Below are 27,533 nucleotides of genomic sequence, written 5' to 3'. Positions count from 1 at the left end.
CACATGCACTGAAAGTCGTAAATCCACTGGCAATGTTCCATTAGCAGGATGTGTTAACAGATGTCCGATTTGCTTTTAATTTTGTTTCATTTATTTACCCACTCTTCACTTTGTATCTTGTATATGTGTACGTATCTCGTTACCCGCAGCTGAAGTGCAAGCGTCAGATTTCCATAACGTATGATGCTTTGTTCTATGAATAAAATAGCTTCATAAGTACAATATTATATTTAATGTTAAGCTTCACATTTTCTTTATGACTTATTGATGCAGTCTCGTAATCATGTGTAATCCATTGTATGTTAGAAAATGATTTTCTTTTTAAGATTTTGAGGTATACTTTAATAAAGTATTATTTTTCTTTTGACAATTTCACAAAGAGTCAAAATATGCATTCACAAAGGCGGTATTGTACGTTTTTCTGTACTGTAAATGCAAATGCTTGGCCAAAGGTTAGGTTCTGTGTTTGAATCATTCTTGATTCCAGGCTGTTTTTCTCATAATGATTGATGATAATAATAATAATAATTATGTAGCCCGCATCCCCCTTCAGGGGTCGTTCTGGTTATTAAGGGGGAATATAAGAAGATGCTATCACAGAACTTCATGTTCTGGAAAATTTCAACCAGTTTATGCAAGGTTATGGCTGACAATTCTCACCTGTCACCATTAGAGGCCTGTTTCACCTCATTTGAGATTGTCGAGAATGTACTACTGCATTATTAATAATGCAGAACTCACCATGAGGTCCCTGCATTCTCAAGTCGTTAATTGCGACCGTAGGTCGCATTTACTATCAAAACCTCCACCGGCTGTCCGTCCGTCCGTCCGTCCGTCTGTCTGTCACACGTCACACGTCACACTTTTGCCCTGCTCATATCTCCACAACCGTTGCCCCCATCCATGCCATATTTTGCACACACACTCCTTACCTGCCAAACTACAACCTCCAAGGACCCCCGGAGCTCCAGGGACCCCCAGGTCCCTGGGGGACCCCCAGGTGTAAAAAATGACCAAATGTGCAAAAATGACCACCCCAACGGGGCTGCTCACGGGGAATTCCTGGGGACCACCCACTCCTGGTGCTCCAGAACGGATGCAAAAGTGGTGGCGCCCCCAGTGGAGGACCCCCTCCACTGCAGCTCACATAAAATGCCGTAACTCGGGCAAGGAGCGTCCGGGAGAGCCGGGGCCGGTACCTATTCGTCCACCAAGGCAACGCGGAGACCCCACCCCTCATTTCTCACATGGCCCTCTTCTAGCGCCACCTTCAGGCCGATTTTTAAAACACATTTTTGGACACTGCTCCTACAGTTTTTGCCCTAAAATCACGAAAATCACTACACAGTATGTCTACACTCATCCCATCAACATGAATCTGTCCCATATAGCGTCACCTTCAGGCCGATTTTTAAAAACACATTTTTGGACACTGCTCCTACAGATTTTGCCCTAAAATCACCAAAATCACCACACAGTATGTCTACACTCATGTCATCAACATGGATCAGGAAGATTTTGGAAAAACACATTTTTGATAAGCCACAAATAGGGCTTATTAGACTCCCTAAGCAAAACACATTTTTGGACACTGCTCCTACAATTTTGCCCCTAAAATCACTCAAATCGGTACACAGTATGTCTACACTCATGTCATCAACATGGATGTGTATACATGTGACCTACGGTCGCTTATCTCCCGATTAGGGAGTCTTACTGGTTAGACTCCCTAATCTCCCGATTAGGGAGTCTTACTGGTAGCACCATCGAGAATTTTAGACCAATTTTCTATTTAGTATATTGAAAAAGTGTCCAATTAATTGATTATTACTTTTATGCATTTTAATTCCATCTTTTAAAGGTTTCAGTCTGGTTTCAGGGTTTCAGTCTGGTTTTGCACAGCACTGACAGCACTTTTAAAAGTTACTAATAATCTTTTATTATTATTATTACCCTTATTATTATTATTATTATTATTCCTTTTTAGACCTTAGCTCTGCATTTCACACTGTTGACCATTCTAATTCATTTGAACGCTTAAATTTGGTTGGCATTAATGAGTTAGCATTAGGCTGGTTTCGCTCGTACCTAACCGACAGAAGCTTTCACTTTTTTCGGCTGCTGTAGTCAAGGCCATTTATGTGATTCAGGTTCAGAGAATGCAATTTCTATAAAGGAGCATTCTCCCTCCCTCATTCTTGTCTGGGAGGGGTTGAACACTTCATGAAAATCAAACCTAGAGTGAAGTGAGTGGTGCTACCTATGTACGAGTTAATTGCGGGCTCACTTTTTAGTGAGCACCCGTAGTTATCCCATCTTCATTTTTTGGCACCTAAAACAGTTTCCCAGTGAATTCAGGAAATGAATTTTGTCTTTTGTCATTTATACGAGTAAATATAAGTATGGGCAGTACTTTTTGTGCTGCACATAATATACTTTGTGAGTGTTTTCAGGGAGCCCACACAGTTTCACTAGGAACTGCATTTCTAATTTCATTAAGCGTCCTGTGAATCTTGGCCAATGTGATCGCGCATCACGTAGAGAGGTAGAGGACCATCCGGCGAGCCAATCATTCTGATTGAAATGCTTGCCTTTTACTGACTTGTTCTCACTTGCAGCATTGAAAGTCAGGATGGGGTGACAGACAGGGAGCCGGATATTGGGATATTTGCCACATTCAAGTCGATCAGAGGATAACACCTCTTGATTGCCTGGGTTTCTTCAAGGTTATCTTTTGACAGAAACTGGTATGGGTGGAAACCTCATATGTCCAAAACTGTTACTTTTCCGGATTCAAATTCAAAAGAAGCAAAAGTAACAGATCGAAAAGTGCCCCATTTCGCGTCAAAACACAACAAGTTAAAATATGGATATCCCATCCATCCATCCATCCATCTTCAACCGCTTATCCGGAATCGGGTCCTTATCCTGAGCAACTTCCCAGTGAATTCGGGAAATTAATTTTGTCTTTTGTCATTTATACGAGTAAATATAAGTATGGGCAGTACTTTTTGTACTGCAATAATATACTTTGTGAGTGTTTTCAGGGAGCCCACACAGTTTCACTAGGAACTGCATTTCTAATTTCATTAAGCGTCCTGTGAATCTTGGCCAATGTGATCGCGCATCACGTAGAGAGGTAGAGGACCATCCGGCGAGCCAATCATTCTGATTGAAATGCTTGCCTTTTACTGACTTGTTCTCACTTGCAGCATTGAAAGTCAGGATGGGGTGACAGACAGGGAGCCGGATATTGGAATATTTGCCACATTCAAGTCGATCAGAGGATAACACCTCTTGATTGCCTGGGTTTCTTCAAGGTTATCTTTTGACAGAAACTGGTATGGGTGAAACCTCATATGTCCAAAACTGTTACTTTTCCGGATTCAAATTCAAAAGAAGCAAAAGTAACAGATCGAAAAGTGCCCCATTTCGCATCAAAACACAACAAGTTAAAATATGGATATCCCATCCATCCATCCATCCATCTTCAACTGCTTATCCGGAATCGGGTAAGTCTCAGTTCCAACTGAGACCTCCAGATTTCCTTATCCTGAGCAACTTCCTCCACTCCCTCAGGGAGTATACCGAGGCGTTCCCAAGCCAGTTTGGAGATATAATCTCTCCATCTGGTCTTTGGTCTGCCACAGGGTCTCCTCCCAGTGGGACGTGCATCGAGGACATTCCTAGGAAGGCGCTCGGGGGGCATCCGTACTAGATGCCCGAACCACCTAAGCTGACTCCTATACTTGGAAAGGTTTTGTCCCGATAGCAACAATATATAGGCTACATAGTTACTTTCCAAAACTGGAGGACGGAGCCACGTCGCTAACATCATTATCATCAGGGCCGGCACTAGGATTTTGGTGGTCCTAAGCAAGATTGTTTGTGCCCGGGATCGAACCCATGATCGGACTCCTGGAGGTGCTATAATAGGGCAATGTTAAAAGGGTGGCATTTGTTCCTCAACGTAGTGCGAATGTGCGCGCAAAGTTTCGCCACAATCGGACGATGAGTTCATAATCTGTGGTAAAAACGGGGCACTCGCTGTTCAAAACTTTAGATATTCATGTTAGCCAATCAGGACGGAATATGTCAAATCGAATGGATCCGTCTTGATCACATGACTATATAGATCAGTTGGCCTCCTGGTGGCGCTATAAAAGGCAGATGTGAAAAGTGTGCATTGAAAGTTTTACACAGATTGGTGCTGATATAGGTAAAACACAAATTGGACCGTTATAGCGCCACCATGAGGCTGTTTTGAGTTTTAATGGCGATCAAGCCCAGGATGGTTGGGCGGAGAGACAGACAGGGTGAAAGACATAGTCCCGTCTCGTGACACCTATGGCGTGGTGGAGACGTCCCATCCCCAGAAATTAGTATGACTGGGAGCTATATGTTACAGGAAGAAAGAAAGCCTAGATTTCTCAAGAAGTGTGATCTTCTGAGGTGCCGATATTCACAGGTTTCCCCAATTAGTCTGAACAATTTCTGTGGCTATGACATGACAGGCTCTCCGGCCCTACAGGCCCCCAGTGGTTGTGGCTTGTGGCCCTAACAGTGGCATCATCACAGAAGGTGAGAAATTGGTTTAAATCCCCCATGCCACCTTTTGTACCCTTTGAGTCCTCTGTCCCACTGGGGTTGAAAATTAATGTCACAGGTGCTTCACAGTGTCACCGAGTCTGATTATTTTTACACAACCGAGTGTGGGCTGTTCTTTTCTGTAGTCCTTTCCTTGTAGTCTAACTATTGGTAGTAGCTGGTTGCGGGTTTGGGCTTTTTCCTAAAGTGTACTGTAGCTTATTTGGGCTTCCTTTCTTCCTTCCTTTTCATGTCAAGGACCCCCGAATCAATATGTATTTGTCCACGGACCAACAACTGAAAATATAATTTCTGCTGGGGACCCCCATGAAAGATTTGTGTTGTTAAAATGTTTTAAACATCTTCCAAATATTGGAAGATGTTTAAAACTTAAAACTTTAGAACTAAAAAGCGTTCAAGTTTCAATTCAAGTGTACAATGTGTGGCCCTTCACTCCCTTTATCGAAGGCAGTATGGCCCTCTGTAAATAAATCTTGCCCACCCCTGGACTCTATTACTACTAGGTATGTATACGATTACGAACATACATGGTTGATCTGTTCACCATTAATAGGGAGATCTGTGTGTAGCATATCTTGTGGTGCACCAAAAACAATTCTGTCTTTTTTTTGTGTTAATGATGAGAGAGTTGTTGTCACTCCATTTGACCACCTTATTGCGACCATCAGGGAGCAGTTTACTATGAAAACCTCCACCGGCCGTCCGTCCGTCCGTCACACGTCACACGTCACACCTTTGCCCTGCTCATATCTCCGCATCAGTATGACATCACACCACATGTGTACACAAATCTTTGTGTACGTTGCTGTGGCAACAGTCTGTTGTTGCTGGTTTGTTAGTGTACGTTAGCAACCACCTTAGCAACCATGGTTTTACCCTAGCAACCAACTGTTTACCCTAGCAACCAACTGTTTACCATAGCAACCATGTTTTTTTACCCTAGCAACCAACTGTTTACCATAGCAACCAGATACGCAGAGCAGGGATCTCCATATATGGGCATAAACAGGTGACATCACACTGATGTCAGATACTCAGAGCAGGGATTTCTCCATAATATATGGGCATAAAAGGGATTCTGTTAGGGATCTCCATATATGGGCATAAAAGGGATTCTTTTAGGGATCTCCATATATGGGCATACAAGGGATTCTGTTAGGGATCTCCATATATGGGCATAAAAGGGATTCTGTTAGGGATCTCCATATATGGGCATAAAAGGGATTCTGTTAGGGATCTCCATATATGGGCATAAAAGGGATTCTGTTAGGGATCTCCATATATGGGCATAAAAGGGATTCTGTTAGGGATCTCCATATTATGGGCATAAAAGGGATTCTGTTAGGGATCTCCATATATGGGCATAAAAGGGATTCTGTTAGCTGTTAGTGATCTCCATATGGGCATAAAAGGGATGCTGTTAGGGATCTCCATATATGGGCATAAAAGGGATTCTGTTAGGGATCTCCATATATGGGCATGAAAGGGATTCTGTTAGGGATCTCCATATATGGGCATAAAAGGGATGGTATCCCAGATGATGCCCTGTTAGGAGATCCACACTAACAGAATCCATATATGGTCCTACCGACAGCTGCTATAAGCCAACCCTGGCGATAAGGTCTGAGTCGAAGAAATGCTTCTTTCCTGGCAAGAATTGCCCCTTTATACTGTAGGGCTCGTTTGTGTATTGTATGACATCACGCCACATCATCGGCTGAGGACTGTGTGATGTCATCATATCTCCATATATGGAGACATAAGGTGCTCATGCCCAAATATGGGCTGGTGAGGTCAGACTTAGTGTGATGCGTAGGTTATCTCCATATATGGAGATTCAACTTCAATGAGTAACCATGGCAAACTGTCAACTGCCCGTATGTCTTGATAATTGGTAAAACAAACTTTTGGCCTATTTGTGGAGATAAGCGACCAACGGTCGCTTATCTCCCGATTAGGGAGTCTTACTGGTTTACTCTGTGTTGGTGCAGTCCAGGATCACTGGAACTGCGCACCATGAAACTGAACAATGAAATTAAAACTGTATCGTCAGAGTATATAATGTATTGGTCTGGTGTGTCAGTGCAACATTCAGACAGACATTCCTCAGTATGACAGCTGTCAGTAAAGGCTGAAAAGTATAGCTATAGGCTTTCTGTACACAACCCTGGGGAGCACCAACATTAGTTGTTACTGCTGAGGAGAGGGTTTCACTTTCACCCTCTGTACTCTGTTGGTGAGAAAGGAGGCATACCAGTGATGAATTAAGTATGGATTCAGTTCCAACTGTACCATTTTGACACTAGTATATCAGACTGTATTGTATTGAAAGCTGAAGAAAGGTAACAGCACCAGTGGACCAGTGTGACAACTGCATCCTCTGTACCGCAACCCTTATTTCTTATAAGCAAACTGACAGGGATTGAATTTGTCTTTGGTTTAGGCTACTAACAAGATGTTGTAAATCACTTCACTTCTTTCATGATTTCTGAAGTGAGAGCTATATGGGTCTAGAATCCTTATGTTCTTTTTTCAGACATTGGATTTTGGGTAGTGATTTTATGTATGACGTGTTCCAAGACAGAGGAATTGTGTGTCTACAGAGGTTTGAAATATTGGTTGCCACACTGGAGCCAATTCAGATGCAAAGTTATTGAGGAAAAAACAGTACAGTATCTACAAGCTCACTCACAACATGGCACATCTTTGTTTTGACATGTATGGGATTTCTTAGATTGTCATTTTATTTATTCATGAAATTGCTGAGAAATCATGAAATATTTTGCTTTTTGTGTCTGTCTGTCTGTGTGTGTGTGTGTGTGTGTGTGTGTGTGTGTGTGTGTGTGTGTGTGTGTGTGTGTGTGTGTGTGTGTGTGTGTGTGTGTGTGGGGGGGGGGGGGGGGGTTAAAATGTTTTGAAATAATATTTTTTAAACTAAATGTGGGAAAAGAAAAAGAAAGGACCCATAAAAATGTGTCCACGACCCACAAACGGGTCCCGACCCAGCGTTTGGGAAACAGTGGAGTAACACACTTCGACAAGGAACCACTTTTGGCGTAGATCTTCAGTATTTTGGATTGGCGGTGCCTCCGTAGAGAAGCAGCATTGCGCGGTGGGCCATGACTCCATGGTGTGTGTTTACATGAGTCTCTCTACTGCTCACTTCTTAACGCAGAACGACGGGGACTGAGGACAACATTATAAATAAGTTAGCTTGGTTATCTCTGCGGGCGAGTGTAAAGGTATTGGTTTTTTGTTAGTTTTAGGGCAATGTCTGTTTGACAGTGCTACTAGAGGAGGTGTGTTTATGCGACTTGCATCGCATGCCATTCTCATGCACGGCGCTAACGTCAACCATAGAAGACTGCTGCCGAGAAACGGGTTAAAAAAGTGACGGTTTTTGAAGACGGTTTCCGAAGAGATTCGGTGATTCGGTCAACATTGGTCGGGGTGGGGCGGGGGGCGGTGGGGGGCTGAATTCAGCGATGGACGGCGGTGCCCGGAGACCCGGAACCCGCGCGGCTGCGACGAGGAGGCCTGCTGGAGCTCGGCTGTCCACCGAGCATAAAGATGGCAGCGAGGTTCCGGAGCAGGAGCCCCGCTCCCCGCTCGTCTCCGCCGCGGACAGACCGAAGGCAGCACCCGGCGGCGGCGGGGTAGGGGTCGGGGGCACGCCGAAGGTGGTCCACCAGCGGCACATGCCTATGGAGCCGCTGAAGTTTCAGATCCCGAGGAAGAACAAAGAAAAGATAGGTGAGTTGAGTTGGTTTGTCTGTAGCTGGAGGAGTTTAAGGAGAGAGGAGCCCTGGTTGTAGAACTGGCATGTCAGAGGGGAAGGAGAACAAGTGAGGAGAATGACCACAATCAATGTCTCTGATAAGACGTGATCAAGCTGCAACAACATAGAATATGCAAGGGATAAATGCAGCCATGCTGGTTGTTTTGTAGCTCTGGTCCATAGCTATGGACGGAGCTAGTTGTTTTGCTGAGAAATAACTCCAGAGACAGGATCATTAAAAACAGACTATTTCATGTCAAGGCCCCCCAAAATTATATGTATTTGGCCGCTGGACCCCCACCTCAAAATGTTGTTCCAGGGGGACCCCCCAGTAGCAACGATTTGAGTTAAAGAAAAGTTATCCTTAAAAATGTATATAGCCTATTAGAAGATTTGCAAAAAAAAGAAAAAGAAAAAAAAAGGCATATCTGCAAGCTTTGAGCTTGTAGATAGATCTGTTATTCTTTAATAGCTAAAGTATAAAATAATAGATGACAGATGTTTTCCTGAGGGGAGATATTTGGTGTTGAATGCTACAAAAACGTGTGATTTAACTGCCAAGATTTTAACATAACATGATAGTAACAGTTTAAATGGTAATAGTGCTATCATGGTGAATATTAGTCTGGGTTAAATGGGGTTATATGAGTTGAATGCTGCTGTCATATTTAAGTGCTGTAAAGGTGTGTGGCACTGGCACTCCTTTTCTTTATGTCACATTTCTATGTTATTAATAGCTCCAGAACAAGCCATAATGTCACACAGGGAACAATAAGAAAAATAAGAAATAGCCTAATCATTCCTCTTTCTTGTTATAAAGTTAACTCCATTAGAATAATGGAGTTGTCAATGTAATTTAGTTTACACAGATGACACTTACTTGGGCGATTGTTGGCAAGACACCCGGGGAGCTGGACTTTGTTATGGGAAATGGCTTTTACCTTGAACAAGTTACTAGTTATCTCTCTAAAGAAATGTCATTGTGACTCATATGATTGGCACCACTGACACTCACACACAAAGAATAGTGCTTATTTCTCATCCTGTGTGTGTGTGTGTGTGTGTGTGTGTGTGTGTGTGTGTGTGTGTGTGTGTGTGTGTGTGTGTGTGTGTGTGTGTCGTTTGTATACTGATATTTGCTTATTGACCAATATTTTGACCAAATACCTCTATCGATATAGTGATGATAATATTGTATTATTACAATATATGAATATATGATGTTAATTTTCTTAATTGTTTCAAAAAATTATAATCTAAAATTCAAAATGAGCTTGTAGATCTATTTCTCACAACTTAAAGTTATACCATGTAACTTTTTTTATAAAACAAATCTTAAAATTGTCCTAACTGTTAAATCGCTAAAGTTTTAGAACCCCCACTCCGTTATTTTCAGCTTCAAAAGCCTTCTCTTTATATGTTTTCTATGAGCCGTGAGGGGGGGAGAATTTCGCGGCAAAATGACGTCATCACAGCGATGGTTATACACTGCCGGCCAATCACAGCGCATCTTGGAGTGGGGTCGCTAGGGCGGCCATATTTGTAGTCTCCCGTGTGTCTCTCTACTCGGTTGCACGGTGAGCATGGGCGAAGGAGTGTATCTCCGGAATGGCTGAACGCACAGCAACCAGGGACCCCTCAAAAGATAGATCTCGGCGAGGTGGAGGCAGACGCGGGGGTGTGAGAACCGAAAAACGGCCGAAAGACGCGGACGCGACCGAGGTTTGCTATAGAGCTACTGACCACAAGTTGAGCAACTTACACAGTATAGCTTTAAAGTAAGGCATAAGTGATTAAAACCAGGAAAAGGTGATACTTATACCATATCACAATATTATGATGATGTGCAAAATCCCAGATCATATCTAAAATTGCCCACCCTTACTGAAGGGGTACAAGCCAAGGAATACTAAAAGGAGATCCTAGAAAAGAAGACCAAGCTTATTTCCATAGGAAACCATTAGCTCCTTTCGGAACCCCTCACTCCACTGCTACGCAGCTCCGAGATGGGGTTCCTACTGGTCGCATGCCGGAATCCTGTTGCTGGATCGACGATCTGCCGTTAGCGAACACTTCTTACCTTTGGTGAACACTCTATCCAAAAAGTGACGGGTCTCTGTTAATCTATAATCGTTTTACTTCTTTATCGTGGAAGAAACTCGAAGCACTGGGGTGAAATAAAGACTTTATATCGCTCAGAAGGTCAGCCAGTTCTGTGTTTTCCCCGTTTTGTAACTTGTGTATATACCACGTGACCAGGGGAGGCAGTAATGTTTTCCTATGCGGCCGCAACTTCCGGAATGTCTAAAAACACAGAACCGGCTGATCTTCTGAGCGTTATAAAGTCCTTATTTCACCCCAGTGCTTCGAGTTTCTTCCACGATAAAGAAGTAAAACGATTATAGATTAACAGAGACCCGTCACTTTTTGGATAGAGTGTTCAACAAAGGTAAGAAGTGTTCGCTAACGGCGGATCGTCGATCCAGCAACAGGATTCCGGCATGCGACCAGTAGGAACCCCATCTCGGAGCTGCGTAGCAGTGGAGTGAGGGGTTCCGAAAGGAGCTAGGAAACCATTGAATTGAAGTATCTCATATAACATTGAATGACAGACGGATAGAACACAGTACTATGCAGTAGATATAGCCAGGGGGAAAAAAAAGAAAAAAAAATCTATATATATATATATAAAAGAACATACAGTAGGTAAATACAAGGAAGGGGAGGGGGAGGGTAGCTTTCTGGTATTCGCTCAGTTAAGAATAAGTAGGAGGACAGGAGCTGTACAACTCCCCTCTCTGCAGTCTATTTACGAGCAGGCGGCACTAAGGCAGGCTCAGATAATAGTCAGGGATGCTACCCATGTGTTACATGGAAAGTTTGTACTTCTACCTTCTGGGAGAAGGTACAGTGAACCTACGTAGAAGTACATGGGGACTGCCCATAAGTCCGAAGGTTCATTAGTCCGAAGGTTCATTAGTCCGAATTCAGTTAGGGTTACTGAGGTTAGGGTTAGGGTTAGGCATAGTATTCTTAACAAATTCAGACTAATGGACTTTCGGACTAATGAACCTTCGGACAAATGCCATGGCTCCGAAGTACATCAGGTTTAAACAATGATTTGTACCTGTGTCCACTAAATTGTTGAACGAGGCTCTGAAACCGCACTGACAGAGCATTGATGAATCACTATGTGTGCACTTGTGTAATGTTGTGTCCCCTCTGTTTTATGTATTTCTGTTTTGTTACTGATGTTTTGTGTGTGGCTGTAGCAGACAGGGGTGAAAGCCCAAGACACATTTCCCTTGTGGACAAATAAAGTTGACCTTAACCTTGATGGTACAGTAACACCTAAATTAAACACAAACTCAAATTATATTACTTTAAGCTACCTTGACCTGTCAAAAGGGTGTATTGTTGACCCTTGCATGATGCTAAGGCTGTATATCATATCATCATTTGCCAAAGTAGAATCTAATTCTACAGTCCAATAGAGGGTATGCGCATGCATAAAGTGAATGTCAAATCGAGTGGCAAGGTAAGTTGCAAAGTGAGTTTAATGTTTAATTAATTGTTTAATTATTTAATGCTATCAGATAGGACTTTTCTGTTTGGATATATGGGATGTCAAGGCCAACAAGTATTTTTTTGCCATTCAGTAGGAGTTCCCGGATAACTTCCGGGTATGATGATGATGTCACTCGATGATACCCTCTATTATGATGATTCAACTATTTGTGACCATGGTCACAAACAATAACATTGACAGTGACATTCTGAATGCAAGTGTTAAGAAACCTCAAAAACAGACAAATCAGAATATTCTTTATTGTCACACATAACAAATCAAAATCAAAATTTGGTGAAATATTTCTTTTGTGCAAGCTCCATCATTTTCATTGTTTCCAGAAAGAGAAAGAAGGCAAGGAAAGGAAAAATAAATAAATAGAAGGAATAAAAAGAAAAAGAAAAAAGACTCCAAGGTATATACATATTCATATTCATCCAAACATACAAATAAGGTGCATGAGCATAGCAGCTGGTATATACTGTTCATGACATAGACATTAGTGCAAGAAGAGTATCAGTATGTTGTACATGAGATTACGGTGCTCAGTATCGGGCAACAAAAGGTTGCTTTACTGGTATAATTAGCAGTTAGGTACATGAAGAAACTAAGCAAAATAAGTCCAAGGCCAGCCTGTCATGCCTTGTTCCAACAGTCTGATGGTAACCAGGTGGAAGTTGTTCATAAACCTGGTGGTCTGGCCCTAGATGCTACGGTAGGCTGCTTTGCCCGCCCACGTCGTCGCCGGGATTTGAACATAGCTGGGGTGGTGACGACGACGGCAGTGTGCTGACTAGCGCTGTCACAATATTACATTTTAACATTGCGATTAACGATTTAATTGTTTTTGTTGTTGACAATTACATTTCTGTTTGGCTTGTAGGCTTTGAAGTTGCACATGGCAGATATGACACATAATCTAAATAAACAAAATAATTACTGGCATATTTGACAACTTTATACTTAAAAAAAGAACATTGATAGTGGAAATAGCCGATCTACAAGCTCACAACACGTTGCATTGCGGCGCGTTGTGAGACTGTAGATCTGCTATTTCCACTATTTTTGAAAATATATGAACATTTTTCAACATACTGTAGAAACTATTGACGATTATGACAAAATAATCGCAATTGTGTCAAATAATTGCGATTAGATTAGACAGGCCTAGTGCTGACTCCCGATAGTTGCATAGAATTCACAAGGTGGCAAGTTGGCAACCGCTTCGGCAGTGAGTGATGGATTATATCTGGGAAAGGCGGGAGAAAGACGGGGGATGAAATGCAGCAAAGAGTCTCGGGTGCGTCGGGTCAGATTCGACCCCAAACACATACTCTGTTGTGTGTAAATATATATAATGTGTCTGTCTGTCTTTCTACAGAGTTGTTCCAGTATGTGTCTAGTGAGTCCAGGGAATACGAGGATATGTTGAATATCCTGTCTTCCAGCTACAGAGACACAGTGTCCGCTGGTACATTTGTATACTCCAGACCACGCCTAGTACACAACCAAAAGCTGGAAACAGAGGTAAGAGTTGTGAGCATGTGTGTTCAGGAAATTCATAGTGACAGAAATTACATATCTCTACTAAACTAAATTACATATCTCGATAATATGTTCTTTATCTATACAATATGATTATGGTTTCACATAGAGTAGCAACAGTAAGATTGAACAAAGCATACTTTAAAATCTGTTATTAAAAAAACTATATGATTTTTTTATTATTATATTATATATAATTGTGTACGACTGGATGAACATGCTTTGTAATAACACACACACACACACACACACACACACACACACACACACACACACACACACACACACACGAGAAATAAGCATTATTCTTTGTTTGTGTGTGTGTGTGTGTTTCAGTATGTGGAGAAGAGGAAGGAGATGAAGGCAGATGGCAGAACAGACAAAGAACTGGAAGACATGTACTGTTTCCTATTGTCTGCTGACTTTGAAAAGGTAACATCCACACACATACTGTATGCACAAATAAATATATATTTCAGATTTCTATTCATAGTCTGATGAACTAATTGATCCCTTGACACACTTGTTAAATATGAAACCGCATTGGTTATGGTATTGATCAGGGTTGGGACAATATGAAAATTCCAAGTTAGGATTATTGTGGTGAAAATGATTGCGATTGCGATTATCACGATAATCGAAATATGCTTACTATATATATATGCATACTTTTGTTAACAACCTGAACCCCCGACATCCCTATTCCTGGGGGAACGTTCGCCAAATATAGACAATCTACAAGCTCACAGTGTACAGTGAAATAAGAGCATACCAAATGACAGGTCTGTTTGATCAGGTATAGAGGGTTTAAGTAGTACTGAATTTGCAGCTCAACAAAACCTAATTCATCCTAGTGTATGACGGAAGACAATTTCACGATAAATGTAAATCGCTGCAAGCAATACGATTATTGTGAGTTTGAGATCCACTGACCTATCAAATTTACTTTTATATCTACCGGTATTATAAATGCACACTTTCTGTCTGAGATGGGTTTGTGAATATTTCTGTTTTATATTTCTGCTCTCTAAAGTTACATTTATTTTGTATGTCTGTAGTCCAAGGAGGTTTGTGAGAGTGGTCTGTCAGTGGGTTACAGCTGGATCACAGCCCTGGGAAACCCCAGTAAAGGTATGAACACCACAGTTATATTACAATTTAAGTTTTTACTATAAACATAAAATAATACTAATATGCTGTATATTAGGGCTGTCAAAATAGGCCAAAATTGACATTTGAATATTCAAATTGAATATATCTTATTTTTAAAATAAATATTGTATGCCATGAAACTTGATTTAAAGACCGCAGACATGTCTTTCTTTCTTTCTATCTCACACTCTCCTTGCAACTGCCCCACCATGGTTGGTTCTGAGAAAATCATGCTTTTGTCTCATTCTATGGTCTCATTTTAACAAGCTTTGGTGATACAACATAATAAACTCAGCACAAAAAGAAAGGAAACATATTAATAATTAATAATATCTCCCCTTTACTAATACCAATTTGTATTTTGTTTTATATCATTTTTATCGTTGATTCGTCACCTTTACAACATTTGGTCCATTATATTTCCCCTTTAATTATGCCAAATGGTATTGTGTTTGATATCATTGTTATCGTTGATTTGTCACCTTTACAACGAGGTACAGCTTGTAAGCATCGGGCATTCGTGGAATGAGCTACACAGCCAAACGTGTGGGTAGCGCCCCTCCAAAAATGGTCAAAATGGCCTGGCAGGCCTGCAATACTGTTCTTTTGGTGTTCACCTTTGTTGCTTGGAGCATTGAATGATTGCACTCTCCCACAGTAATAAGGAAAGAAAAAAACAACACAGAGTCAGGGTATGTCTGTCTGCGGTGTAGACCGCAAAGGAGGGGCATAATATAAAGCTGTGTCGCTTGCAGTCTCAGACAGATGGCTCTGTGGTCTCAAGAGACCAGGTGCTGGCTAAGGTTACAGGCGCCCAGGGCCTTGCAAGAACTTACGACTCGAGGCGGATTATTACATTTTTTAACCTGTTAATTTTTAGTATTTTAATATACGGTATGTTTGAATTTAGAATATTCATTGACAGCCCTACTGTATATATAGTATATATACTGTACATGATAGACAGAAGAGGAGAGGTGTCATAACGCTGTTCAGTTATGTCATGGCCACTATAATAGTAAGGTGTGCCCACGAGATCAGGATCTCATGGCCACGAGGTCATGCCTGTGTTAAGTCTTTTCACAGGGAAACGATTGATCCCCCTCATAATGCTACAGTGGAGAATTCTGTTGTCAATGGAAAGTATCAAAGATAAACCAGAAGGTCTGCACACTGTAGCTCCCATTAAAAGTAACTATTAAGCAAGGAAGAACTTCTGAACTTTTATTAGTCTCAAAGTATCCGTTCAGGTGTGGTTCACCCTTTTAGGCACCGGCACTCATTTAATGCCCATTAGAACTATGTCACATGTGCTATATAGTATGTGTGTGTTAGGGCTGGGTAATATGGCAAAGAACATGATGACAATATACTTTTCCACATTGATCGATATTTATCAGGATATACGTACTGTATAATTTGATAATGCTGCCAGTGATTGCCAGATGTTTCATTAGTTAAATCACAGTGTGAGGGGTTGTCCCTCCACTGGGACCCCCAGCTAAATTATGAATAGTTAGGAACCAAATGGACCTGTCCCTTACTGTTCTTTCATTAATAATGTTAAAAAACTTAACAGATTCAAACTTTGACACAGAGACCGAATAAAGCCTTGATGTATCATCTGATTGGTCAGTAATTAACAGGGTATTTGACGTATTGACCATTACTTTATCCTGGTTTAGTCGCCCTGATTCAGTTACTCAATCATTTCATTTAACCAATTTCCTCTCATTCTCCCTCTTTCTGGCACTGTTGTCTCCCTCTTCTGGTCTGTTGATGTGTTCTTTATCAGGACATCTTCTCTGGTTGTTACTTTTAACAGCCATAATATGATGTGTTTGTGTGTGTTTTGTAGGTGTATATCTGTCGAAGTATTCAGATTTGCTGCAAATTAACCCCCTCAATCCTGGAGCTACAGGAGAAATTGTCATCTGTAAAGTCATGAAGGTAACGCACGCATACAGACAGTTGTTTTATATTTAATAAATTGTTTGAACTAATATGTGCATCCGTAGGCCTAATAAATCAGGTACCGGTAATTAGCCAGTAGCTATGCCCCTCCCCTAAAAGCTTTTGTCCAATGCTAGCTTAGCAACCGGCAGCTTGCCAAGGCTGTTGCCAAGGCAAACCTTGGCAAGCAGGAAGTTATTCTAAGCTAGCATTGGACAAAAGCTTTTTGGGAGGGGCATAGCTACTGGCTAGTTAGAATTCACTGATGTTTTAGAAGTCTGCACCCATCAGTTACTATATAACCGGTGTAAGGTAATGCATACCAGATTTGTTACCTGTAACTAGCGGATAGAATTGTGTTCAAAGAATTATGTGGAGTGGAGGGTCCGAGTCCTTGACCTCGCCGTGCAGCTTCGGTGTTATAGTGATACATTGTTGAAATATGGATATTTCCTTACACACACACGCGCACATACACACACACACACACACACACACACACACACACACACACACACACACACACACACACACACACACACACACACTAGGGGTGGATATTGGCAAGAATCTTGCGATGCAATACGTATCACGATACTTGGGTCACGATGCAATCGTATCACGATATATTGTGAGTCTTTGTGATACGATACTATTGCGATACTATTGAAATATATCAGCTTTGAAAGCTGAAGGTGCTGCTCTAAAGTTGTTTTCGTCGTTCACAGCCATTTTCTCGAGATACCTCACTCACTGAACCGTGGGAAGGGGAAGTAGTTACTGTTATATAGTACAGCGAAATCTAGAGGCAGCACAGTGTCAGGACCGGACTTCTACCATTGGTTCCTAACTTCCTATGCATGTGTTACACAGGAACATATTTTATTTTCCTCCAAGTATCGCGAAACTACAGCCTGAAGTATCAATATAGTATTGGCAAATAAACTATCGCGATGTATTGCCAAATCGTTTATATTGCCCACCCCTAACACACACACACACACACACTCTCTTAAAGCTCCAAGCTGTACCAAAGCCATTAATTGAGCGGTTCTCTACTGTTGTATGTGTGTCGTGGGCAGGGTAAAGTGAAGGGTATGTATGACAACACGTCTAAGAACCTTCTGGACCCGACGCCAAAGTTTGACTGTCACATCTCCAAGAACGCCTCCAAGGTCACCTCACTCACGTCATACAGAGCCTACGAACTCTCGCAGGTACCTCCCTCGGTTCCTCTCTCCTCCCTCACATCCTTTCCTCCTTCAGATACACAGCTCATCGACTCGGCACGCTGTGTGATCGCCAATGTCATTGTAGATGTAGACGTTCTGACCAGTTTACCCATCACCAATGCGTTGATGTTACATAATTCTATTTGTTTTACAGACATCAGACCTGTGTTTTGCTCTTTTGTCCTCCTTTCAGCTATATTTCTATGAGTATTCGTTTGACGAGCTGCTTCAGAGACCACGCCAGGTGTGTCCCTATGCTGTCGTAACGTTCCAATTCAAAGGAAAAGACCCACTACCTAGCAAACCACTAGCTACCTCCAGGTACGCACGCACACATGCATGCGCGCACGCACGCACACACACACACACACACACACACACACACACACACACACACACACACACACACACACACACACACACACACACACACACGCACCTTGTGAGGAAATGAAAAACTTAACCTAACCCTCAACATACTGATGTTTAATTTTGACCATTCCACTCTGTATTGTTTTTGATTGACAGGATGGACAGCCAAACACCAGCCTGCCCTCCCAAAGGAAGTAATGGTAAGCCCCGGCCAATTCTCTTTTTTTATCCGACAGCTTACATACTTATGTTGCTTTGGTATAACTCAATTATTTGGGACTGATTTGATTTCTGTCTTTCTTTGTCTGTGGTTCTCTGTCTGCTTGTGTGTTTATCTCAGAGCGTGTCCAGTATACTGTTTGGAGTGGAGACCTGGTGAAAGAAGACAGGTGTTTGTACCATGTCTCCCTGCGATCCTTCTCTCCTCCTGTCCTTCCATGCAATCTGTAAGCACTGACCATTAAACCTTACTACTAGAATAACATTTTTATTTTATTTTATTTTGTACCTTCTATTGTTGATGTGTTCATAGACTTGTTTGACAGCACTCTCATCAGCCGTGTGTCAATAAACATTTTTGTTAATGTGTACTTTCAGACATTTAACCTTTTACTTGACAACTTGACTTCACAGTGCGAGGCACTGTGAGCTTGTAGATCGTCTATTTTTCGCTAAAGTTCTCCTCAGAATAAGGATGTTAGGGTTCAAGTGGTTAATGTAAAAAAAGAAAAAAAGTTCCTATCACACAAACATTTGGCATCCCCCCTGTATTAACTCTCTCCCAGCCATTTACAATAGGCTTGTGCGCCTATACTGCCAGGAATTTTATTAATTTCCAAGTTAGCTTTAATCTAACCCAACAGGGATCATATTGTTGTAAAATGTAGTACTAGTACTATCCACTAGAGTGTGCCCAACGATAATCTCCTAGAGTCTGGACTAGCGAGTGGACAGCAGTAGACCCATAATGGCGGCGCCCATTGGCGGCCATTATGTCTCCCGGTCCGCCGAACGGGAGCTATAAAACACGATCCGAACGTCGTGCACACGCCATTTACACTCGTTTTTGCTCTTGAGTGACCAATCTGTCAGTCCAGCCATTTTTTTCCGAATGAAAATCGGTCTAGATATGGTAAAGTTTGATAAGAAAAACGTCAACATTCAATGCTGTAAAAAGGCCCATTCTATGTTATGGCCGAACGACTTCCGGGTTACGTCATCGATGATGTCACTTCCTTCGAATATGTAACTTTAGACTAAAATTAAGCTAGAAAGGTCATTTATAGCTCAAAAAATGTCAAAAAAATACCAAAATGATCAGAAAATGATCCCCAAGGCGACGTTGGGCGATCTGGCTGCCTCACCCTCCTCAAAATGGCGATGGAAGGTGATTTGGCTGTGAACTAGTTAACTCTGTTGAAGACCCCTACGGTGACAGGGATGACGTGTGTGGGGAAAATTGGGAATTAGCATAATGACTGCAAAAAATATCACTTGCCTTCTGAAAAAAATGATCAAGAAGAGCTAACTTTTGTTTTCTACAATAAGGGTTGACGGACACCACTGTGGACATAAACTATGTAAAAATCCCTTGCTGAAGGTTTATATGGTGCAAAAACTGTTTTTGACAAAGAAGGCCTATATTTGTTTTCAGACCAGAGACGTTGGAAATTGGTTGCTTGATGTCATTTGACCATGTGTGTAAGATCCTCCCCCCGGCCCTGTTCTGCTGGAATCTATATGCCGGAAGCCATGAAGGTGAGGTCAAACTATCATTAACCCTAAAGGTAGTCCACCGTGGGGTGGCATAGCTCAGGGGTAGAGAAACCGTTATTAGAGCACGAAGGGTTACTGAAGGGTTCCCAGTTCTAATCCGGGCTCCCCCTGAGTTAATGTCGAAGGGTCCTTGGGCAAGACTCTGAACCCCACATTGCTCCCGGTGAGTAGGTTGGTGTCTTGTATGGTTTCCTCTGCCACCGGTGTATGAATGTGTGCATGAATGGGTGAATGTAATGCACAATCTCTGTAAAGCGCTTTGGATAAAAGCGCTATATAAATGCACCATTTACCATTTACCACCAGATAGCCATGAGGTCACAAATAACTAGACCTCACAGGGTGTGATGTGTTTCCAAGTTCATTGTAAGCAGGGCAAGCCATATTCCATTAACATGTCTGTCTGTCTGTCTGTCTGTCTGTCTGTCTGTCTGTCTGTCTGTCTGTCTGTCTGTCTGTCTGTATGTATGTATGTGTGTATGTTGTAGTTGTGAAGAATGACATGTTCTGCAGCCTTCTGGAGATGACTGAGAGAAGCAAGGCAGGCAGTGGCAGTGACCTAAGCAGGCTGCTACAGCAGTTGGAGAAACGCAAATTGGTGAGTGTAGAGGCTAAACTGACGGTGTAGATAAATGATGGAAACAAAGGCAGAAAATAAATACAGAGGTAAAGAACGTCATGCAGACTATACTGGAAATGGCAGGCAAGTCAGGCAGATGAGAGTAAAGAAGCCAGAGAGAAGGTATATAATTCACTCAGTCAAAAGTGTATTTGATAGATAGATTTTCTTTTAGTATTCTCATTAATGCAATTCAGTTTTTGATTCTATTATCTAAAACTATAGGACCCTACTTTAATGCTGCAATGACTCTGTTGCTGGCCCAAGCTGGAACCAATCAAAATACACAAGCCCCTGTCCACAGATGCTATAAATATTCTATTCTCAAAATAACAAGATTAATGTTGAAAATGATATGTAATTTCCTGTCCATTTTTAGAGGGGTAAGGGTCTAATGATGAAAAATAAAGTTTCACTTTGGACACCAGTAGTACCAATCCTTTTACAATAGAAAACCATTAAACCACCAGTGCTTGTGGTCCAGCAGAATGTCTTGGTATAGTTTTGTTGCTGGCTAGCCGTTGGTATTCTCATTAACCCCATGGACTCCTGTAGGAGACTCGATGCATCGAGGGCTGTGAATGAATTCTAGGCTTCATGGGGTGTTTAATTGATTAAAACAAAGTATTTTTGGGGGGTGAACTCCAAAACTCCTTTAAGTAGTGTCCCGTGTGACTGCAGGTCCTGGTGGAAACCCTGAAGGACCAAGGTGTCCTCTTCCTGCTGTCTAGTGAACAGATGGCCTCACCTACTGGTAAGACACTTTTATGTGTAATCCATTCTATTGTCTATTTAGTAGGATTGTGCCTTTCATATGTCATCCATTGTATTGTCCTTCTGGTATTTGCCAGAGAATACCGAATACTGAGGATTTTACGGCTATCTCCTGGCTCCCATATTTTAATGTGCGTCTTTTCTTTTTTTTATATATATATTTATAATAATGATAAATATTGTACTATGTTGTACTTCCAGAGAGAGGAGAAGGGTGGAAGAGGGCTCTGCAGGCTTTGTTCGTTTTCCCGGAGTCCAGAGATGTGAGCAGATCTGGTGAGCTGCAGGACCAGAGCTATAACGTACACGCTACAAAATCCTGTTAATTTACCTTTTGACTTTACTCTAATGACACATAAACAAGAGTTCTGTCGGACTAAAATTAAATGACTGAATTATTAATTCAGTTGACTGATAGGTTTCAGAAACGAGTACAGAGTTTGGTGTTGTTCATCATAACTAATGTATTTTAATGACCTTTGTCCTAAGAGCATGTCTGACTGTTCTACAGGTTACGGGTTGGCATTCTGACCGTGACAACTGTATTTAAATGGAAGAATACTAATATCTGTGGATAAACTGATATGACATTGTTACTTCCGGTAGTGTCCCCCTATCTGTGCTCCCATGATGCCCCTGGGACTCAGTCTGTGATTGGTAAGTTGTCTGCCTTCCTGCCGGCATTACATCATGCCCTGGTGAAGGCCCGGGCCAACGTCCCCAGTGATCTCTCTGCTGGAGTCGCCAAACATGCCACAGACTACCTGTCTGGACTCAAAGACGGACTGGTAATCATTTATTAAATAATAACCATGATAATTATGATAATGATAGACTAACTACAATAATAATCATTGTAGTGGTTGTACGTAATGGTGATGATAATATTCATACAGTAATATTCATTATAATACTTTTTTAAATTTCTGCCCACTTGTGCGTGCGTGAACGAGTAGACCCGCGTCTACCCGATGGGCGACTACGACTCCAAGCTGGACGACAGAGGGAAGCTGTTCCCGGCCCCCAAGCACCACAAGGTCAACATGGAGGGGTACCTGCGCAACTACCTGTACAGCCCCAGTCTCTACCTGCTCTCCGTGGCCCGGGCCACCAACCTCCTCGTCACAAACCTGGGCTCCGACTACCTGGAGCAGGAGAGGAAGAGGATCAACGCAGCCAGGCTGGGGCTGAGCAGCCGGCTCGCACAGGAGAGGGCAGAGGTAGAAAAGGAGAGGGAGAGGAGGAGTAACGGAGGAGCGGAGGAGGAGAGGATGCAGGAGGACCAGACAAACTCTCAAAAGGTAGGCAAACTATTTTTTTGGCAATGGTTAAGATTATTTCTCAGAAGGAATAGTAAAATACTGTATACAGTTCCATCCATCCTTTTAATGGACTAGTGAACAAGAGATCCAGTAGAACTAAAAGTCAAGTCATTTTATGTTTGGTTGTGCTGCGAAGCGTTGTGAGCTTGTAGATCAGCTATTTTCAGCATGCAACCAAGTGTAAGATCAGGCGTTACGACGTCTTCAAGGCATGCCAAAATATTTGACAAAATCAACTGTAGATTTGGTCGACTAAAGTCTTATGATATTTTAGAAAACGACACTGCCAGCAATGTGGTGTTATCTCTATGAATGTCTCCAGTTGGTTAGAGTTTACTTGAGTTTTCTTGCCGCCGTCTCTGCTGTTGTTCCTTCCTCTTCATATTGTATTTATTTTGGTTCTCCACGTTTTCCTTCCTTAAATTAAACATGCATTAGAGTTTTGTTTAAACAGTTATACACAGTTACAATAATAGATACACTGACTAGAGTTGACCTTTTTATTGATGTGCTGCCAGAAACACAGAAAAGTCAGGGGAAGTATATCGTCACAAAGAAACATTCATCAATAACTAACGATGGTTCGAGTCCCGTTACCGACGACCTTTGCTGCGTGTCACTCACTCCCTAGTCTTGCGTAGCCAGACAACTATTCCACAATCCCCAAATGCTATATAAAGTCTGGAACTACAGCTCCTGAACGGCGAGTAATGGAAGCCGGCATTTCTGTTCATGAAAATATATTTTAAAATGTAATTTCTGCTAAGCAGCCAGCTATGTATGCTTAGATGATTTTCATTTATATAATGATAAATGTGCGCGATGTTAAAAACGAAACGGAATCGGGGAGGATGCTTCACTTCCGCTTTAACCGGATACTCACCGTTCTTTTTACGTTTTGCCAGACTGTATGACAGGAGCAATTCCAAATCGCGGAGTCAACAGTCTGGCCACGCGAGACTACTCACTCCCCATCTCTCTGCCCATTTCCTGTCAGTCTACTGTCCTGTCAATAAAGGCATAAGCCCCAAAACAAATCTTTGGAGGAAGAAAACACGAGGTGATGAGGTGTGGTGGCAGTGATTGTGGTAACGGTGTGTGTGTGTGTGTGTGTGTGTGTGTGTGTGTGTGTGTGTGTGTGTGTGTGTGTGTGTGTTTGTGTGTGTGTGTGTGTGTGTGTGTGTGTTTTCTGTAGCAAGCTGAACTGCTAACGAAAATAATGGAAACAATGAAGTCATTCCAGAAGAAGGAAGGAGGGAGAGAGGAGGGAAAGAAGAGAAAGAAGGAGGAAGAGGTGACGGAGAGAACTGTCAAATACTTACGAGGACAAGAAAGAACGCCAGGTGAGACACACTCAGTGATGATGCGGCTAGCCCTGCGTCATGTTTCTGTGATGCACATTTTTAATAAAGGACGCATTAAACAAAGCGTCTCGGTGTCCACGGGATGCATAGAACTATATCTTGCTATGAACCATTTCAGCACTTATAATGCAAGAGTCTCACAGTGGCAGGGCCATTCCAGCACAACATCAACGTGAATCCGTTTGTGGGAAATAGTTTGTGGGGAATAGAAAGAAAATACCAGATCAATAAACACTTGCATAAACATGTACCTTTCTTTAAACAAATATCTCTGTTCTTCAGTCAACCTGTGGGTCGAGACCCCCCAGAGAGGTCCCCAAATGATAAGAGTTACACTCATGATGACTATGACCCTGGTGCTAATCTTTGGCTTCAGTACAATGGGAGTACTTGACTCCTGTTCTGAAGATCAGTGCCTAAGTCTATCGACTTAGGCACATATAGCGGTGGATGTTTTTTTCTTAATCGACACACACGATCTTCTATTTTTGTAACATCACTTCCTAATAATTTTTGAGCGGTGGTCACACCGTCTCCATAGCGTGGCCGTGTGTGTATCCGTGTGTGTCTGTCTGTCTGTCTGTCTGTCTGTCTGTCTGTAGCCTGAAGTACCTTTTTTGACCACACATGTTAAGGGAGGGGCGCTGTTGTTCAGGCCACTGAGGCCAGGCACACTCACACACATTCACATTCACACTCACATTCACGCCCGCACACACACACACACACACACACACACACACGCAGCCTCCACCGCTCAGTTCACACAAGTGTGATTTTATTGAACTTTTGACGTTTTTGTGCGACTCCTGCCTCCCCTATGCTTCATAGCTGACAAAATCCTGTGTTTGTCCTTACTCCTGTTATTTAGTGGTAAGTTGTATGCAGGGATGGGACGATACGCGATATCATCGTTTATCGTCATAAAAAAACACTCAGGATAATCATATCGTGGAGATTTAATTTATCGTGATATCGTCCTCCGTCATGCACTGGGATCAATTTACCTTTTATTTGCAGAGCTGCATATCCGGTACCACTTAAACCCTCTATAATTGGTAAAAGCCTAAAAGGTACTTGATACAGTCTTTTTTTCCACTCTATCAAATGTCTTTGCCAAAAAATTGCCGATCTACAAGCTCACAACGCGTCACGTTGCTACGTGTTGTGAGCTTGTAGGTCTGCTATTTTTTGGCAAATGTTCTGCACCCAGGATAATGGATTTTGATTATCACGATAATATTGTAAATTGCGATTTCTTTTGTCACAATAATCGTGATCTGAAATTTTCATATCGTCCCATCCAGGCCTGGAATTTCGTCATTTTAGGGTCAAGGCCACTTGGCCTTTAGTGTTGTAAAATTTTGGAGGGCACAAAGGCCAAGTGACAGGGCAAGAAGGCCATCAATTAAAACAATGATAAGTCCACGCCACAGTCATAATTAATTTAGCTTAAACGTTAAGGTTTTTATGTAATACCTTTCAATTAAATAAATATCAAGAAGCCGTTTATTTCTGTTTTGCCATGTGCAGTGGTGTAAAGTAACCAAGTACATTTACTTAAGTATTGTACTTAATTGCTTATTGTAATTTTGAGTTCTAATACTTTTACTTCTACTCCACTTCATCTCGGATCCAAATATTGTACTTTTACTCCACTACAATTATTTGAAACCTTAAGTTACTTTGCATACCGGTATATAAATTATAATATTATAAAACGAAAGTTACGTATGTAACTACGGTTCTATGAATCCCGAATGACCGCCAGAGGCGGTGCTTAAAGCACTGAATATCTCCCTTCGCGCATTCGAGTATGAATACCAACAAAGTCACTTGTGACCCCTGGATGACCCCACAGAGGGTATATCATCCGGGGTTATCCAATGGATCATTTCCTACAGAATCTTCTCGCGAGACCACGAGGATTCTGAGTGACCCAGTGCTCTGGCGGTCATTCGGGATTCATAGAACCGTAGTTACATACGTAACTTTCGTTCTATTTCATCCCTCCTGACCGCCAGAGGCGGTGCTTAAAGCACTGAATGACTATACCAACAAAGTCACGAGGAATCCTGATTACAAACCTCAAAGAGCAGAATCGAAGGATTCTGGGAAGAGAACCACCCCCAATGGATATGGAGTGGCAACAATCACCCAATAGAACCTGGAGAACGTGCCAATGACTGCCATGAGGCAGTGGCACCAATATCTTCCAGGGGTACTACTCTCAGGTAGCCCATGATGTGGGGGCACTATCATTAGAGTGGCACCCTATACCAGATGGCAGGGGACGATTACTCGCCTTGTAGGTGTGGCTGATGGCACCCACAATTAAAAATGGGGCAGGCGCTGTATGGGGAGCGCAATATCTGGGCCATCATAGCCACGGAAGAGCTGTTCTGGCCGCCGAAAGCATGTGGCAGGGCTAACATAAGCTCTATGGGCCCACACTGGGCACAACAGTTCCAGCTTGTCCACCCACTCTCGTGGTGGAGGTTAAGCTGGGCAAGCCTTACAGGCTGGTTGAGGTGCGGCTGAGACAGCACCATTAAGGAGGTACGCTGTGTTCGGCCACATAGCGACACCTCAGCCGTCTAAGAGTCACTGACAGGCAGGGTGTGTAGCTCACTGACACGTCTGTTGAGGTAATGGGCAGGATGAATGCCTTCTCACCTGACCCCAACCTAGACTGCCTGTGTCAAGGGCTTGAAAGGGAGGCCTGCAAAGGGTGTCCCGTACCATGGGAAGATCCCATGATGGAAGTTCTCAAGGCTCTTGAAGGATGCAACCTCAGAGCCCCCTCCGGGAAAAGGAACACTTGACTGTTGTTCCCCACTATGGCTGTGCCATTGTTGATTCTACCATGTCGACATGGTCTTGCAGCTACGTAAAATTTTAGAGTAGACGGAGAGTGGCCCCAGTCTAGGAGGGACTGGTGAGATTCCAGAAAAGCAGACACAGAGCAACGCACTGGGTCTTCACTCTGACCCATATACCACTTCCAACTGTTATCTTACTGTAACCTAGTGGATGGCCTTGGCCCTCTAGCATTCAGGATGGTATGCATGACTGGATCAGCACAGCTGCCCCGCAGCGGTTCAGCTGGAGGCGTTGAGGATTGGGATGCCAGATCCGACCTCCTAGTCGAGAGGAGACCTCTCCTGTCGTGGAGGGGCTATGGCGCACTGCGACTGAGTCTGTGCAACCGAGGAAACAGTCCTCCCTGGCCAGAAGGAAGCCACCAGTCGAATGGTGTGACCCTCCTGAAGAACTCTTAAGCACTGGTCGTATCAGTGGAAGCAGTAGAATGCATGTGCAGTGCCTCTGGGCATGTGCACATTTCAAAGGAAGGCGCCCTTCGGGCGGCAACCTACTTGGGGCTTTTGAGGTGATTCTACTCACCCGGTAGATAAATTGCCCTTAGGCTAATCGGGCAGGGGGCTGCCCAAGTCATGAGGTCCATGGAT

At 42.6% G+C, this 27,533-nt stretch overlaps 1 protein-coding gene across 1 annotated transcript in view; it reads left to right on the top strand.

Annotated features, from left to right (window-relative positions):
- Positions 1 to 8,207: 8,207 nt before the first annotated feature.
- tasora (transcription activation suppressor a) overlaps positions 8,208 to 27,533 on the top strand; it is a 64,790-nt gene continuing 45,464 nt past the window's right edge. The window contains exons 1-16 of the mRNA XM_080728859.1: positions 8,208 to 8,361; positions 13,336 to 13,481; positions 13,836 to 13,931; positions 14,558 to 14,630; positions 16,510 to 16,601; positions 17,687 to 17,821; positions 18,030 to 18,157; positions 18,365 to 18,408; positions 18,549 to 18,654; positions 19,863 to 19,966; positions 20,473 to 20,582; positions 21,285 to 21,357; positions 21,579 to 21,653; positions 21,984 to 22,165; positions 22,334 to 22,678; positions 23,895 to 24,042. Of these exons, the coding sequence (XP_080584985.1) occupies positions 8,307 to 8,361; positions 13,336 to 13,481; positions 13,836 to 13,931; positions 14,558 to 14,630; positions 16,510 to 16,601; positions 17,687 to 17,821; positions 18,030 to 18,157; positions 18,365 to 18,408; positions 18,549 to 18,654; positions 19,863 to 19,966; positions 20,473 to 20,582; positions 21,285 to 21,357; positions 21,579 to 21,653; positions 21,984 to 22,165; positions 22,334 to 22,678; positions 23,895 to 24,042 (1,912 nt within the window). The 5' untranslated portion in view covers positions 8,208 to 8,306. The remainder of the gene's footprint in view (positions 8,362 to 13,335; positions 13,482 to 13,835; positions 13,932 to 14,557; positions 14,631 to 16,509; positions 16,602 to 17,686; positions 17,822 to 18,029; positions 18,158 to 18,364; positions 18,409 to 18,548; positions 18,655 to 19,862; positions 19,967 to 20,472; positions 20,583 to 21,284; positions 21,358 to 21,578; positions 21,654 to 21,983; positions 22,166 to 22,333; positions 22,679 to 23,894; positions 24,043 to 27,533) is intronic.

This window comes from Nannobrachium achirus (genome assembly GCF_963921795.1).
Source record: "Nannobrachium achirus genome assembly, chromosome: 6".
Taxonomy (NCBI): domain Eukaryota; kingdom Metazoa; phylum Chordata; class Actinopteri; order Myctophiformes; family Myctophidae; genus Nannobrachium; species Nannobrachium achirus.
The sequence above is the reverse complement of the archived record's forward strand: the minus strand, read 5'-3'. Positions and strand labels throughout refer to the sequence as shown.